The following is a 12,018-nucleotide window of genomic DNA, read 5'->3' as shown; positions in this document are numbered from 1 at the left end:
AGAGGGGCTGGGATGTGGCTCAGTTGGTAGAGTGCTTGCCTACGATGCCTGAAGCATTGGGCTTCATCCCTAGGACAACATAAATTGGACGTGGTCACACACCTTTAATCACAGCCCTAGGAAGGCATTGGCGGAATTATCGATGGCTCGAGGTCATCATAGAGATTTGAAGGCCAGCCTGGGCCTTCAAATAACAATATAACTTGTGCAAGTTAAATTTAACCATTCTGCAATATATATTTATCTCAGCTACTTGGAAGGCTGAGGCAGGAGGATTGCAAGTTTAAGGCCTGCCTAGGCCACAGAGTAAGTTCAATGCCAGCCTAGGCAACTTAGGAAACTCTCTCAAAATTAAGAGGGTCATCATAGCGGCACATACCTTTAATCCCAATACTCAGGAGGCAGAGATAGGCAAATCTCTTAAGAATGCCAAGCCAGCCAGACATAGTAAGACCCTATCTTAATAGATAGATAGATAGATAGATAGATAGATAGATAGATAGATAGATAAGGGGCTGGGGAGATAGCTTAGTGATTAAGAGCACTTACTGTTTTTGCAGAGGACCATGGTTCAGTTCCCAGCACCCATATGGTGGTTCACAACCATCCATAAACTGCAGTTCTAGGGGATCCAACACACCCTCCTGGCCTCTGTGGGTACCAGGCATGCATATATGGTGCACAGACATACATCAGGCAAAACATAAGATAAAACAAATAAATCCAAAAAAATAAATAAAAGAGGACTGTTAATATATAGCTCAAACACAATGCTTGTCTGCCATGCAAGAATCCCTAGGTTTAATCTCCAGTATTATATATGCATACACATACATCTAAGTATATATGTGTGTATATGTATATATACCTACATACATATATATATGTATTTATACATAAATATGTGATCATAGAGTAAGTACATACTATATTGCCTGTCAGTTAAAGAAAAAATTCTAATGTGATCCCAAGAATGCCACCATCTCCCTGGTCCATGCCATATGGTGAAAAAGAGCCCTGATTTCTGTGTCTGTCATATCCCCGGCACACTCACCAAATCCCTGACCCTCTGGGTCTCAGTTGCCCTGTCCAGTAAGAATAATGTCTAATGCCTACCTTGCCCCCCCCCGCGCCCCACACACCTTTCTGGGTAATTCTCCTAAGGGTTCCTTTTGAGTGTGTGTTCTATTCTCTCTTGGCCAGAGTGGGAAGCTATGGGGTGGCCGATTTGTGGGTGCTGTCGACCCCATCATGGAGAAGTTCAACTCATCCATCTCCTATGACCGGCATCTGTGGAATGTGGATGTGCAGGGGAGCAAGGCTTACAGCAGGGGCCTGGAGAAGGCGGGCCTTCTCACCAAAGCCGAGATGCAGAAGATACTGCAAGGCCTGGACAAGGTAGCCTCCATGTCCTAAGGCCCACCCTACATCCACTCCCCTGGGAACCCAGGCTCCTACCCCAAATCCCTAAGCACTACATTCAACTTTATTTCTTCCTTCGGATGCTGGAGATGGAACCCAGAGCTGTGGTGCATTCTGGGTAAATGCTCTACTTCTGAGCTATGCCCCCAGGCCTTCACTGGGAGATTCTAGACAAGTGTTCAATTCTACCACTGAGCCATATCCTGGCTCTTATATCCTGGGGCACAAGCTGTAGTATTCCAGGTTTGTTGTTTAATCTTGAGGTAAGGAGATGACTAGAGAGGTGTTACAATCACCATCTTTATCTTTTAATGAGTCCTCCTGGCCCAAGACCAAGGTGGAATGGGTCTGAGATCATCCCTCAAGGATGAGAAATATTCTGTGGCTAAGCTTCCATACAAGGGCGTTTAACCATGGTGGATCCAGACCAAGGCAGGGAGACTCCTGGCTCCTGATGCCTGTTAATCTGATACCCTGGGTTGCTGCCACCTGCTTCAGGTAGCTGATGAGTGGGCCCAGGGCACCTTCAAACTACACCCAAACGATGAAGACATCCACACAGCCAATGAGCGTCGCTTGAAGGTATGACACACCCTTTTCCCTAACAATTGGTCTCCCCTTTTCACCTTACCCTGGACACTAACCATCATTGGCAGAGTAGAAATGCTAAGAGGCTTGGGCAAGACCGGGGTTCCCTGGCATAGGGAGAGAAAGCCATAGGCTGGCAAGGACCGCTACCTAGACTCAGCATTTGCACTGAGCAGGGAATTCTAGCCTACTAACTTCATGCCTCTTCACCCCTAGGAGCTCATCGGCGAAACCGCGGGAAAGCTACATACAGGACGAAGTCGCAACGACCAGGTATCAATCACCAGCCCTCTTTACCCTCTGCTATGAACTTTTCAACCTCGGGAACCCGGGAGGCTCTTAGGGGCTCAGCTGTAGTCCTGGCTCTCCAGGGAGGCAGCAAGCTCCTCTCCCTGAGTGGGGCCTTTTCATCCCCACAGGTGGTCACGGACCTCAGGCTGTGGATGAGGCAGACCTGTTCAAAACTCTCTGCCCTCCTCTGGGCGCTTATTGGAAGCATGGTTGACCGGGCTGAGGCGTAAGTCTTCTGGGGGACACTGCCACGAGGATTTTCTCTCTAGGGGGAATCTAAGCAAGGAATGGGTGTTGGTAACCCTAAGGCAGCCAGGCTGGAAGTACGCAGGCACCCAGCATGGATGATGGTTCCGCTGTGGCTCCATAATAGATGGGGTCCCAGCCTATATACCCTAGCTCCTCCAGGGACCAGATGCGAGACCATGTACAGTTAGAGCAGAATTGCATATAAACGCCTGAGTAATACGGAATACTCAAGTGAGGGACCAAAGAAGCTCCTGCTCCTTCCTAAAGGAAGAGAGTATCAACAGTCCACAGGCCCAGTTGGGTTTGGGGGAGGTGGTATTTGTTTTAGATTTATTTTATTATATATATGAGTGTTCTGATTGCATGTATACATGTGTTCCATCTGCATGCATACATGTGTTCCACCTGCATGCCTGATGCCTCTGGAGGTCAGAAGAGGGCATCCGATCCCCTGGAACTCAAGCTGTGAATAACTATGAGCCCCCATGTGAGAACTGGGAGTCAAATTGAAAACAAGTGGCCTTAAGCAATAAGCTATCTCTCCAGTCCCATGGGCCCAACTGTGATAGGCTCAACTGCTCTCATGAAGATGGCAGCGGTTTGGCTCAGAGGATAAGGCCTTAAAACAGACACTGGGAGTCACAGAGGCTCTGTGTTCTCTAAGAGCAAGACCTAGATGGCAGGGGTGAGGAGAGTTGGAGAATGAAGCCCTGAGGTATTAGGTGGGCTTAGAGCTCCAAAAACAATACAGAGTAGTAAGGAATGGGGAATATATATATGTATGTATGTATGTATGTATGTATGTATGTATGTATGTATATAAGTTTTTTGAGACAGGGCTTCTCTGTGTAGCTTTGGAGCCTTTCCTGGAACTCACTCTGTATCCCAGGCTGGCCTCGAACTCACAGAGATCCGCCGGCTCTGCCTCCCCAGTGCTAAGACTAAAGGTGTGTGCTGCCACCACCCGGCTTTGTTTTTGAATTTTGACACAGGGTTTCTCTGTAGCCCTGGCTATCCTGGAACTCGCTCTGTAGACCAGGCTGGCCTAGAACTGAGATTCACCTGCCTCTGCCTCCCGAGCGCTGGAATTAAATTGTGCGCCACCACCACCTGGCTAGGAGTGGAGCATGTCTTCATAGCTCCAGCCTGGATCACAGGGCAGTGACCAGTCATCTTTAAGGATCTTTGGAGACAAAAGCTCCAGGTGCCCGAGGAAAGGTCGTGACTGAGCCCGCAGCAGGCAATCACCCCTCAGTTCACACTGTCCCCTCTTACCCCACATCCCTCCCCGACATGGAAGGCAAACCACAGAGCCAAAGGCTGCCTCCCACCAGCATCATCCCATGCTTTCGTGTTCTAATGTCCCTGGAACGGGCTTTGTCCCCTGCAGACTTGACAAAGGAGCCCCTGAAAAATCTTAGGTGGTATCAGAATCAGGGATGACCCCCTCCTTGTTCCTGACTCTGTGTCCCCTATAATTGTGAATACATGGGGTGGGGTGCTGGGAAGAATAAGGGATGTGAGGGCAAATTAATACAAGGTTGTTTGTAGTGGCATGATAACAGCATTCTGAAAGAGAATATGGTGATGGTTATACACTAAGGGTCGCCTGGGACTTGCTATGTAGCCCAGGCTAGCCTCAAATTTAATCTCCTCCTCTCCTTCCTGTCCTCGACTTTTCATTTCTTTCTTCTTTTTTTTTTCCTTCCTACAGTCCAAGCTGTCCTTATAGCTTCTATGTGACTGAAGCTGACCTTGAACTCCAGGTCCCAAATGCTATGGTCACATGTGTGCGCTACCACACCCAGAGCTGGGCTTTGTTTTTCCGAGAGGTTCTTATCTGTAACCCAGGCTGCGTAGGACTCACCATATAGCCAAGGCTGCTCTCAATCTTACGGCAATCCTCCTGCCTCAACCTCCGGAGCACTGAGACTGTAGACTTGCACCCCTTGTGCCCTTCCTGGCTTAGTCTTTGATCTCATTGTCTCGCTTCCGGTCTCTTTTCTCGGAAGACCTGTTTTGTCTCCTGGTGAGCATCTGGTCCCCTCTTCAGGCAGAGCCCCACAGGTCTGTTCCTACTTTCCCTGAAAAGAGCCTAGCCTGCAGGGTTCCAGGTATCCTAGGCAAGCCTTACCTGTCCCTGCTGGACCCCAGCCCCTCAGGTCTCCTGCTTCTTCCTCGATTGCAGGGAACGTGATGTCCTCTTCCCAGGCTACACACACCTGCAGAGGGCTCAGCCCATCCGCTGGAGCCACTGGATCCTGAGGTGAGCTGTGTGGAGCAGGCAGGGGGCCCTAGCCAGGGGTCTTGATGGACGGGGAGGCTCCCTAGCGTCCTGCCTCCCACCACCCACCCGTTTCCGGTTTCCCACAGCCACGCTGTAGCCCTGACGCGAGACTCAGAGAGACTGCTGGAGGTGCAGAAGCGGGTCAATGTCCTGCCGCTGGGGAGGTACGGCTGTCCTCAGTGTCCCCAAGGCCTGATGGGAAGTGAGGGCGGAGAGCCACACAGTCAGCATGGATGAAGAAAGCTTGGGGGTTAGAGGGAGGGGCTTGTGAGGTCCAGCCCCTTCCTCAGAGTCTATTTATACACAGTTCCGGGTGCTGGGGCGGGGCATTTCTTCAGTGGGTAAGTTGCCCATGCTGCTGTTGGGAACCGTTCACCCGTGTGCCTGTAGCATCCCCAGTGAAACCCATTGGGTTACCAAAAAAGACATGAAAATAGAAGGAGCTGGGGACGGGCTGGAGAGATAGCTTAGCGGTTAAGAGCACTGATGCTCTTCCGGAGGACCCGGGTTCAATCCCCAGCACCCTCATGGCAGCTCACAACTGTCTGTAACTCCAGTTCCAGGGGACCCACACACAGGCAATAACACCAATGCACATAAAATAAAAATAAATCAATAAAAAAAAGGGGGGAGATGGGGAGAAAGGATCAGTAAGGTTGGGAGGACAAGAGAGGGTAATGGAGGAGTGAATATAATGGAAATACATTCAATATAATTGAAATACGTTTTTTTTGAGGGGATGTTGGGTCCCTTGGAACTGGAGTTAGACAGATGTGAGCTGCCATGTGGGTGCTGGGAATTGAACCTGGGTCCTCTGGAAGAACAGTCAGTGCTTTTAACCACTGAGCCATCTCTCCAGCCCCTGAAATACATTCTATACGTGTATGAAAAATATCATAATGAAATCAGATATGTATAATATATATGCTAATTAAAAGCTCCAAGGTGGGCTGGCTCACTGGTTAAGAGCACTTGCTCTTCTGGACTAGAGTTCAGTTCCCCGCACTCACATTGGGTGACTTAATAACCCACCTGTAACTCCAGCTCCAGAGAATCCAGTACCCTCCTCTGGCCTCCATGGTGGCCTCCATGGGCACCTTCATACATGTGACATATTCACACGTGTACATATATGTACACATAAATAAAAATAATAAAAACAAATCTTTAAAAACAAAACAAACCCATAAAGGCTAGAGAGGTGGTTAAGAGCATTGGCTGCTCTTGCAGAAGACCCAGGTTCAGTTCCCAGCGCTCACACTGGGTGGCTCACAACTGCCTCTAACTCCAGTTCCAGCCTCTCTGAGGTCTTCTTTTGGCCTCTGTGGGCACCTACCTGCATATGGTTCACATACAGACAGGAAAGCACACACATATACACATAATGTTTTTAACAACAACAACAACAAAAAGCTAGTCCCTACGTGGTCTTCCAGCTCGCTAACAAGGGGAATAACCAAACTTAAGAATGTGCCGAAACTCCAGCCAACTTCCCATTGGACACCATTTTCCCTGCCCAATGCCAAATGTTTGGGGTCTTAGGTGGCCAGGCCAGCAAAGGGGCTGAGTACCTAAGATTTGAATCTGAGTGTTGCGTGTGTGCGGTACCCAGAACCTCAATCACTATGAACCCTTTGTCTCTACAGTGGGGCCATTGCAGGCAACCCCCTGGGTGTGGACCGGGAGCTACTCCGAGCAGGTGAGGTATACTCTGTTCGTCCTTCTCCGGAGACTGTCACTCTTAGCGCCTGCTGGGTCCCAAAGACACAAGAGATGACATGTGGGAGATACGGAGGTCCTTGTGTTCACCGATAAGCACTAGGGGAGCCAGGAATGTCAAATACACAGGGTTGTAGGTTCAACACAACTTCATGTTGGTTCAAACTTTGGGAATCTGACCCCAAGCAGTTTATTTTAGGCATTTTGAAGCACAGCACAATTGGATGAAATTTTCCTTGGTGATAATTAACTCAATCCCATGTGCACGGTAATCCCTTGTGTCATAAAACTTATGACTATATTGAAACTCTTTGGAAAGTACATGTGACACCTTCCATAAAGATAGGTTCTATAGATTGACAAGCTCATGATAAGGGTCGGTGGGGGGGGGGGATCTGGTGTGGTCTTGGCCACACAGAGAGTGCAAAGGTCACCAGGCTATTAACCTCTTCTGCTCCCAGCCCTCTGGGTGGAAAACAGGTTATACACCCCTCCTTTTGAAGTGACAACCCTATGTGTTGTCATTTCTGGGTTCCCCTAATGCTTATCTGTGAACACAAAGACTTCTGTGCCCCCCCCCATGAGAGGGCAGAGGCCCTCATATCTTGCCTATGGGTATTGAGATGAATGGGGTTGCCTATGGCAGGGGTACCTATTGCTGGGAATTCTCAGACCTCCATCCGCCCTCCTGAGATCTGTACAGAGGCCCCTCTCCCCATCCCATACTCCTCCTCCATTCTCATTTCCAAGAAGGGGTCCAGGATGAAGCTGGGGACCCCAGTTCAGGGTAGAGAAGAGTGCTTCTCACCTTCCAGTCCAACCGTTTTTCCTCCCTCAACACCCAGAACTGAACTTCGGGGCCATCACACTCAACAGCATGGATGCCACCAGCGAGAGAGACTTTGTGGGTAAGAGAGAGAGGAGTCCAGGGCGGGGGATGGTACGTCAGTTAGTAGAATGCTTCTTAGTGTGCATGAAGCTCCGGGTTTGATCCTCAGCACGGGGCATGAACTGGGCGTATTGGTTCCCACCCACAGTCACAGCACTTGGGAAGTGGAGGCAGGAATTCCAGTAATGGGAGGACATCCTCTGCTAGTGAGTTCGAGGCCAGCCTGGGCTTTCTAAGACCCTGTCTCAAACAAAGCCCAAAACAAATCCAGCAGGATTACTCAGTGGGGCTGGGCGGTGGTGGTGCACACCTTTAGTCCCAGTACTTGGGAGGCAGAGGCAGGCGGATCTCTGTGAGTTCGAGGCCAGCCTGGGCTACAGAGTGAATTCCAGGACAGGGCTCCAAAGCAACACAGAGAAACCCTGACTCGAAAAACCAAAGAGAGAGAGAGAGAGAGATTACTCAGTGGGTAAAAGCGCATAGTTCCAAGCCTGATGTCCTGAGTTTGATGCCCTGAACCCACATGGTGGAAGCAGAGCTCTGACTCCTACAAGCTGTCCTTTGACCTCTATGAGAGAACCCACACAGAGGGTCAAAATTAAAAGAAAGAGCCTGTTGTGCCTTCCAGCGGAGTTCCTGTTTTGGGCTTCGCTGTGTATGACCCACCTCAGCAGGATGGCAGAGGACCTGATCCTCTATGGCACCAAGGAATTCAACTTCGTGCAGCTCTCCGATGCCTACAGGTAAGGGCGGTATCTCAGTACCAACAGGAACGGCTTCCTCCCACCCCGTCCACCCCAGCCCTTGCAAGACCCGCCCAGTGCCTCTGCCAGTGGGCCAGCCAGGCGTAAGCAGAGCCTTAGTCCTCACACCTCTGTCCCCAGCACTGGAAGCAGCTTGATGCCCCAGAAGAAAAACCCAGACAGCCTGGAGCTGATCCGGAGCAAGGCGGGCCGAGTGTTTGGGCGGGTGAGCTGGGAAGAGTGGAAGGCCAGGCCTCCAGACGGACCCAGTGGGTCCTCGGGGGACTCCATGATTGGCTCTGGTGTCCCAGCTCCTCAGCTTCGTTCTTCCTGCAGTGTGCTGGGCTCCTGATGACTCTCAAGGGACTTCCAAGCACCTACAACAAGGACTTACAGGTACGAGGCTGGGAATGTAAGGAGGAATCCTCCGCGATACCCCAGCCTTCTTCTCAGAACACTGACACACCCCAACAGGAACCCCTAGAATTATTCCTTCCTGTCCTGGGCACACAGTCCGTGACTGCCCTCAGAAGTACCCTGCTGCTTCTTGGGGTAGAAGGGAGAGGTGCTAAGTGTACCGAACGGAACAAGGGGAGAAATCTGGGTGACGGGTGGGGCAGCCGGCCCCTTACCTGCCACATGCCTCCCAGGAAGACAAGGAAGCCGTGTTTGAAGTGTCCGACACCATGACTGCTGTCCTCCAAGTGGCCACGGGAGTCATCTCCACGCTGCAGGCAAGACTAGCCCTCCCCATATCACCTACCTACACCCTTCACTAGGCCCTTGGTCAGTGGAAATGCCAGTGATTTGCAGGGGAGGAGATGAGGCCAGAAGACCTGGGATGGGGAGGGCAAGGCCCCAAAACCTGGAACAGAAGAATAGGGATGGTTAGATAACACCAAAGTCCCAGGTTTTGGACAGAGTAGGATTTTGTTTTGTTTTGTTTTGTTTGGAGACAGGATCTTACTGTGTAGCACAGGCTGGCCTCAGCCTCTTCCCACTCTCCTTCTGAGATCGGGTCTTGCATATAGCCTAGGTTGGCATTAATCTCACCATCCTGCTGCCTTTGTCCTAAGTGCTGGGGTCGCAGGCATGCTCCTTACCGCTAACCAGATTCCGGCTGTAGCCGGTTATCACATGAATAGCCGTTTCTTTTCTCGGGGGCGCGGGGTGGTGGTGGTGGTGATGGTGGTGGTAAGACAGGGTCTCAACTATGTAAACTGGCTGTCCTGGAACTCACTATGACCAGGCTGGCCTCAAACTCACAGAGATCTGCCTGCCTCTGCCTCCTGAGTGCTGGGACTTAAAGGCGTACACTGCTACACGTGAGTTAGTATATATACTGAACTTTCAGTATACAACAAAGAGGCATAGAGAACCCCCATGTGCCAACATCCAGCTTTAAAAATAACCACCTCATGGTCATTCTTTGGTTAAGACAGGGTCTCACTGTGTGGTCACATGTTGCTTCTGCTGTCTTTCTTCATTTCTTCTCCTCTCCTACAGTTATTCTGAAGTCAGTTTCCAATGTCTCCTCATTTCATCCTTGAATAGTTCAGCTCTTTCTAAAGTACTGGTTCTCAAAATGTGCCTCTGCTTACCTGATGCGGACGGAGGAGATCGCCCAGTGGTTAGAGCACTTGCTTCACAAGTGTGAGGCTCCGAGTTCCCATCCCCAGAAACACATGCAGATACCAGCTGGGCATGGAGGCACATCTGTAATTCCAGACCCCCAAAACAGAGACAGGGTGTCTTAGTTAGGGTTTCTATTGCTGTGAAGAGACACCATGACCACGGCAACTCTTATAAAAGAAAACAGTTGAGGCAGCTGCTTACAGTTCAGAGGTTTAATCATTATCATCATGGCGGGGATGGTGGTGTGCAGGCAGACATCATGCTGGTGAAGGACCTGCTGCATATTGACTTGAAGACGACAGGAAGTGGTCTGAGACACTGGGTGTGGCTTTAGCATATATGAGACCTCAAAGCCCGCCTCCACAGTGATGCACTTCCTCCAACAAAACCACACCTACTCCCAGAAGGCCACACCTCCTAATAGTGTACTCCCTTTGGGGACCATTTTCTTTCAAACCACCACATAGGGGATCCCCAGAGGAAGCTGGTTAGTGAGACTAGCCATGTCTGTGAGGCCTGGGTTTGATTGAGAGACCCTCAGTGAATAAGGTAGAAGCACTAACAAAGATGATTCCCTGCCTCAGCCTCAGGCCTTCACATGCATGGACATGCACATGTGCCCGCACACATATTTTTTTTTAAAATCAGGCTGGAGAGATGTCTCAGAGGTTAAGAACACTGGCTACTCTTCCAAAGGTCCTGAGATCAATTCCCAGCAACCACATGGGGGCTCACAACCATCTGTAATGAGATATGGTGCCCTCTTCTGGCCTGCAGGAGTCAATGCAGGCAGAACACTATAATAAATCTTACAATAACAAAAACCCTGAATTAAAAAAAAAAATCATGCACATACAATAGGTACACCACACACACAAAATGGAAAAAGAAAAAAATATATAACCCTATACTGGGAGCATGGGGACACCCCTGTAATCTCAACACTGGGGGTGCTGAGGCGGGATTGTAAATGTGAGGCCAGTCTGGGCTACAAAGTCTCAAAAGATAAAAACAAACTGACAGTGCTGAATATGTCCAGCTGGTGGGGTGGGGTGGGGCCATAAGAGACTGCTCGATTGCTTAGCACACAGTAGGGCAGACCCCACAGGATCCCCTAGCTCACTTTTACTGAACCTGTGCCCCCAGATTCACCGGGAGAACATGACACAGGCACTCAGCCCTGACATGCTGGCCACTGACCTCGCCTACTACCTGGTCCGCAAAGGGGTGAGTGAGAAGCAGCTGGGCATGCGGACAAGGGTGTCCCCAAAGCCGGGCACCCAGCTCACGACAGCACCCGCCTCCGCCTTTGTCTCTAGATGCCGTTCCGCCAGGCCCATGAGGCCTCAGGGAAAGCTGTGTTCATGGCAGAGACCAAAGGAGTCGCTCTCAACCAGCTGTCGCTGCAGGAGCTGCAGACCATCAGGTGTGTGCGCCCCCCGCCCCCACCCCCACCCCCACCCCGGAAGCTGACCCTGGGCAGCTCCAGGTTGGCATGCACTGTCTGTCCTGACTCGTCTTTCTCCTCCAGCCCCCTGTTCTCCGGTGACGTGAGTCACGTGTGGGACTACGGCCACAGCGTGGAACAGTACAGTGCCTTGGGCGGTACTGCACGATCCAGTGTCGAGTGGCAGATCGGCCAGGTGCGAGCCCTGCTGCGGGCCCAGCAGGCCTAGATTCCACCCACCCAAAGCTGCTCGCGCCCCAATAATAAAGTGGGACCCTGAAGAGACGCCGTGTGTTTCCTGCTTCGGCCTGTCTTCCGCTCGGATGGGCTTGGGGGTTTGTTGAGCTGGCCACTGGGGACATGAAAGTAGGGAAAAAAAACTGAATGCCAATGGTGAGAGGCAGGAAGGGGAGTCGAGGCTCCCATCTGATCCTGTTGTTTCCAGGCTCTACACCTCCCATGCCAGAGGCCCCGGGCAGGCAGTATAGCTATGAATGCTCGATCAACACAAAATCATAAACTTAAAACATCATGAAGGGGTGCTGGAGAGATGTGACAGTGCTGACTCCTGCAGAGAGCGGCCCCATCAGGAGGCTCACAAACCTACCTACCTGGAACTTCAGCTCCCGGGGCTCTGACACCCCCTTCTGGCTTCCATGAGTACTGCACATACCCACATACTCCTCCATACCACATACACGTTTTGGTTTTGTTTTAAAAAAAAAACCACGTGATAAAGGCCTGGGGC

At 50.8% G+C, this 12,018-nt stretch overlaps 1 protein-coding gene across 1 annotated transcript; it reads left to right on the top strand.

Annotated features, from left to right (window-relative positions):
* Positions 1-1,207: 1,207 nt before the first annotated feature.
* On the top strand, positions 1,208-11,555 carry Asl (argininosuccinate lyase). Its single transcript, XM_037198277.1, has 15 exons — positions 1,208-1,398; positions 1,921-2,004; positions 2,227-2,283; positions 2,430-2,527; positions 4,739-4,816; positions 4,924-5,001; positions 6,484-6,536; positions 7,402-7,464; positions 8,074-8,188; positions 8,330-8,414; positions 8,525-8,584; positions 8,839-8,922; positions 10,970-11,050; positions 11,143-11,249; positions 11,355-11,555. The coding sequence occupies exons 1-15, from the start codon at positions 1,252-1,254 to the stop codon at positions 11,497-11,499; spliced, it is 1,335 nt and encodes a 444-aa protein (XP_037054172.1). The 5' UTR covers positions 1,208-1,251; the 3' UTR covers positions 11,500-11,555.
* The last annotated feature ends 463 nt before the right edge of the window (positions 11,556-12,018 follow it).

This window comes from Peromyscus leucopus, chromosome 23, assembly GCF_004664715.2.
Source record: "Peromyscus leucopus breed LL Stock chromosome 23, UCI_PerLeu_2.1, whole genome shotgun sequence".
Lineage (NCBI taxonomy): Eukaryota > Metazoa > Chordata > Mammalia > Rodentia > Cricetidae > Peromyscus > Peromyscus leucopus.
The sequence above is the reverse complement of the archived record's forward strand: the minus strand, read 5'-3'. Positions and strand labels throughout refer to the sequence as shown.

Excerpts from the sequence above, each read along its gene's own strand:
- Asl (XM_037198277.1), top strand. The coding sequence starts at position 1,252 with ATGGAGAAGTTCAACTCATCCATCTCCTATGACCGGCATCTGTGGAAT. Across the intron at positions 1,399-1,920 it reads TACTGCAAGGCCTGGACAAG|GTAGCTGATGAGTGGGCCCA; the intron begins GTAGCCTCCATG and ends CACCTGCTTCAG. Across the intron at positions 8,415-8,524 it reads CGGGCCGAGTGTTTGGGCGG|TGTGCTGGGCTCCTGATGAC; the intron begins GTGAGCTGGGAA and ends TTCTTCCTGCAG.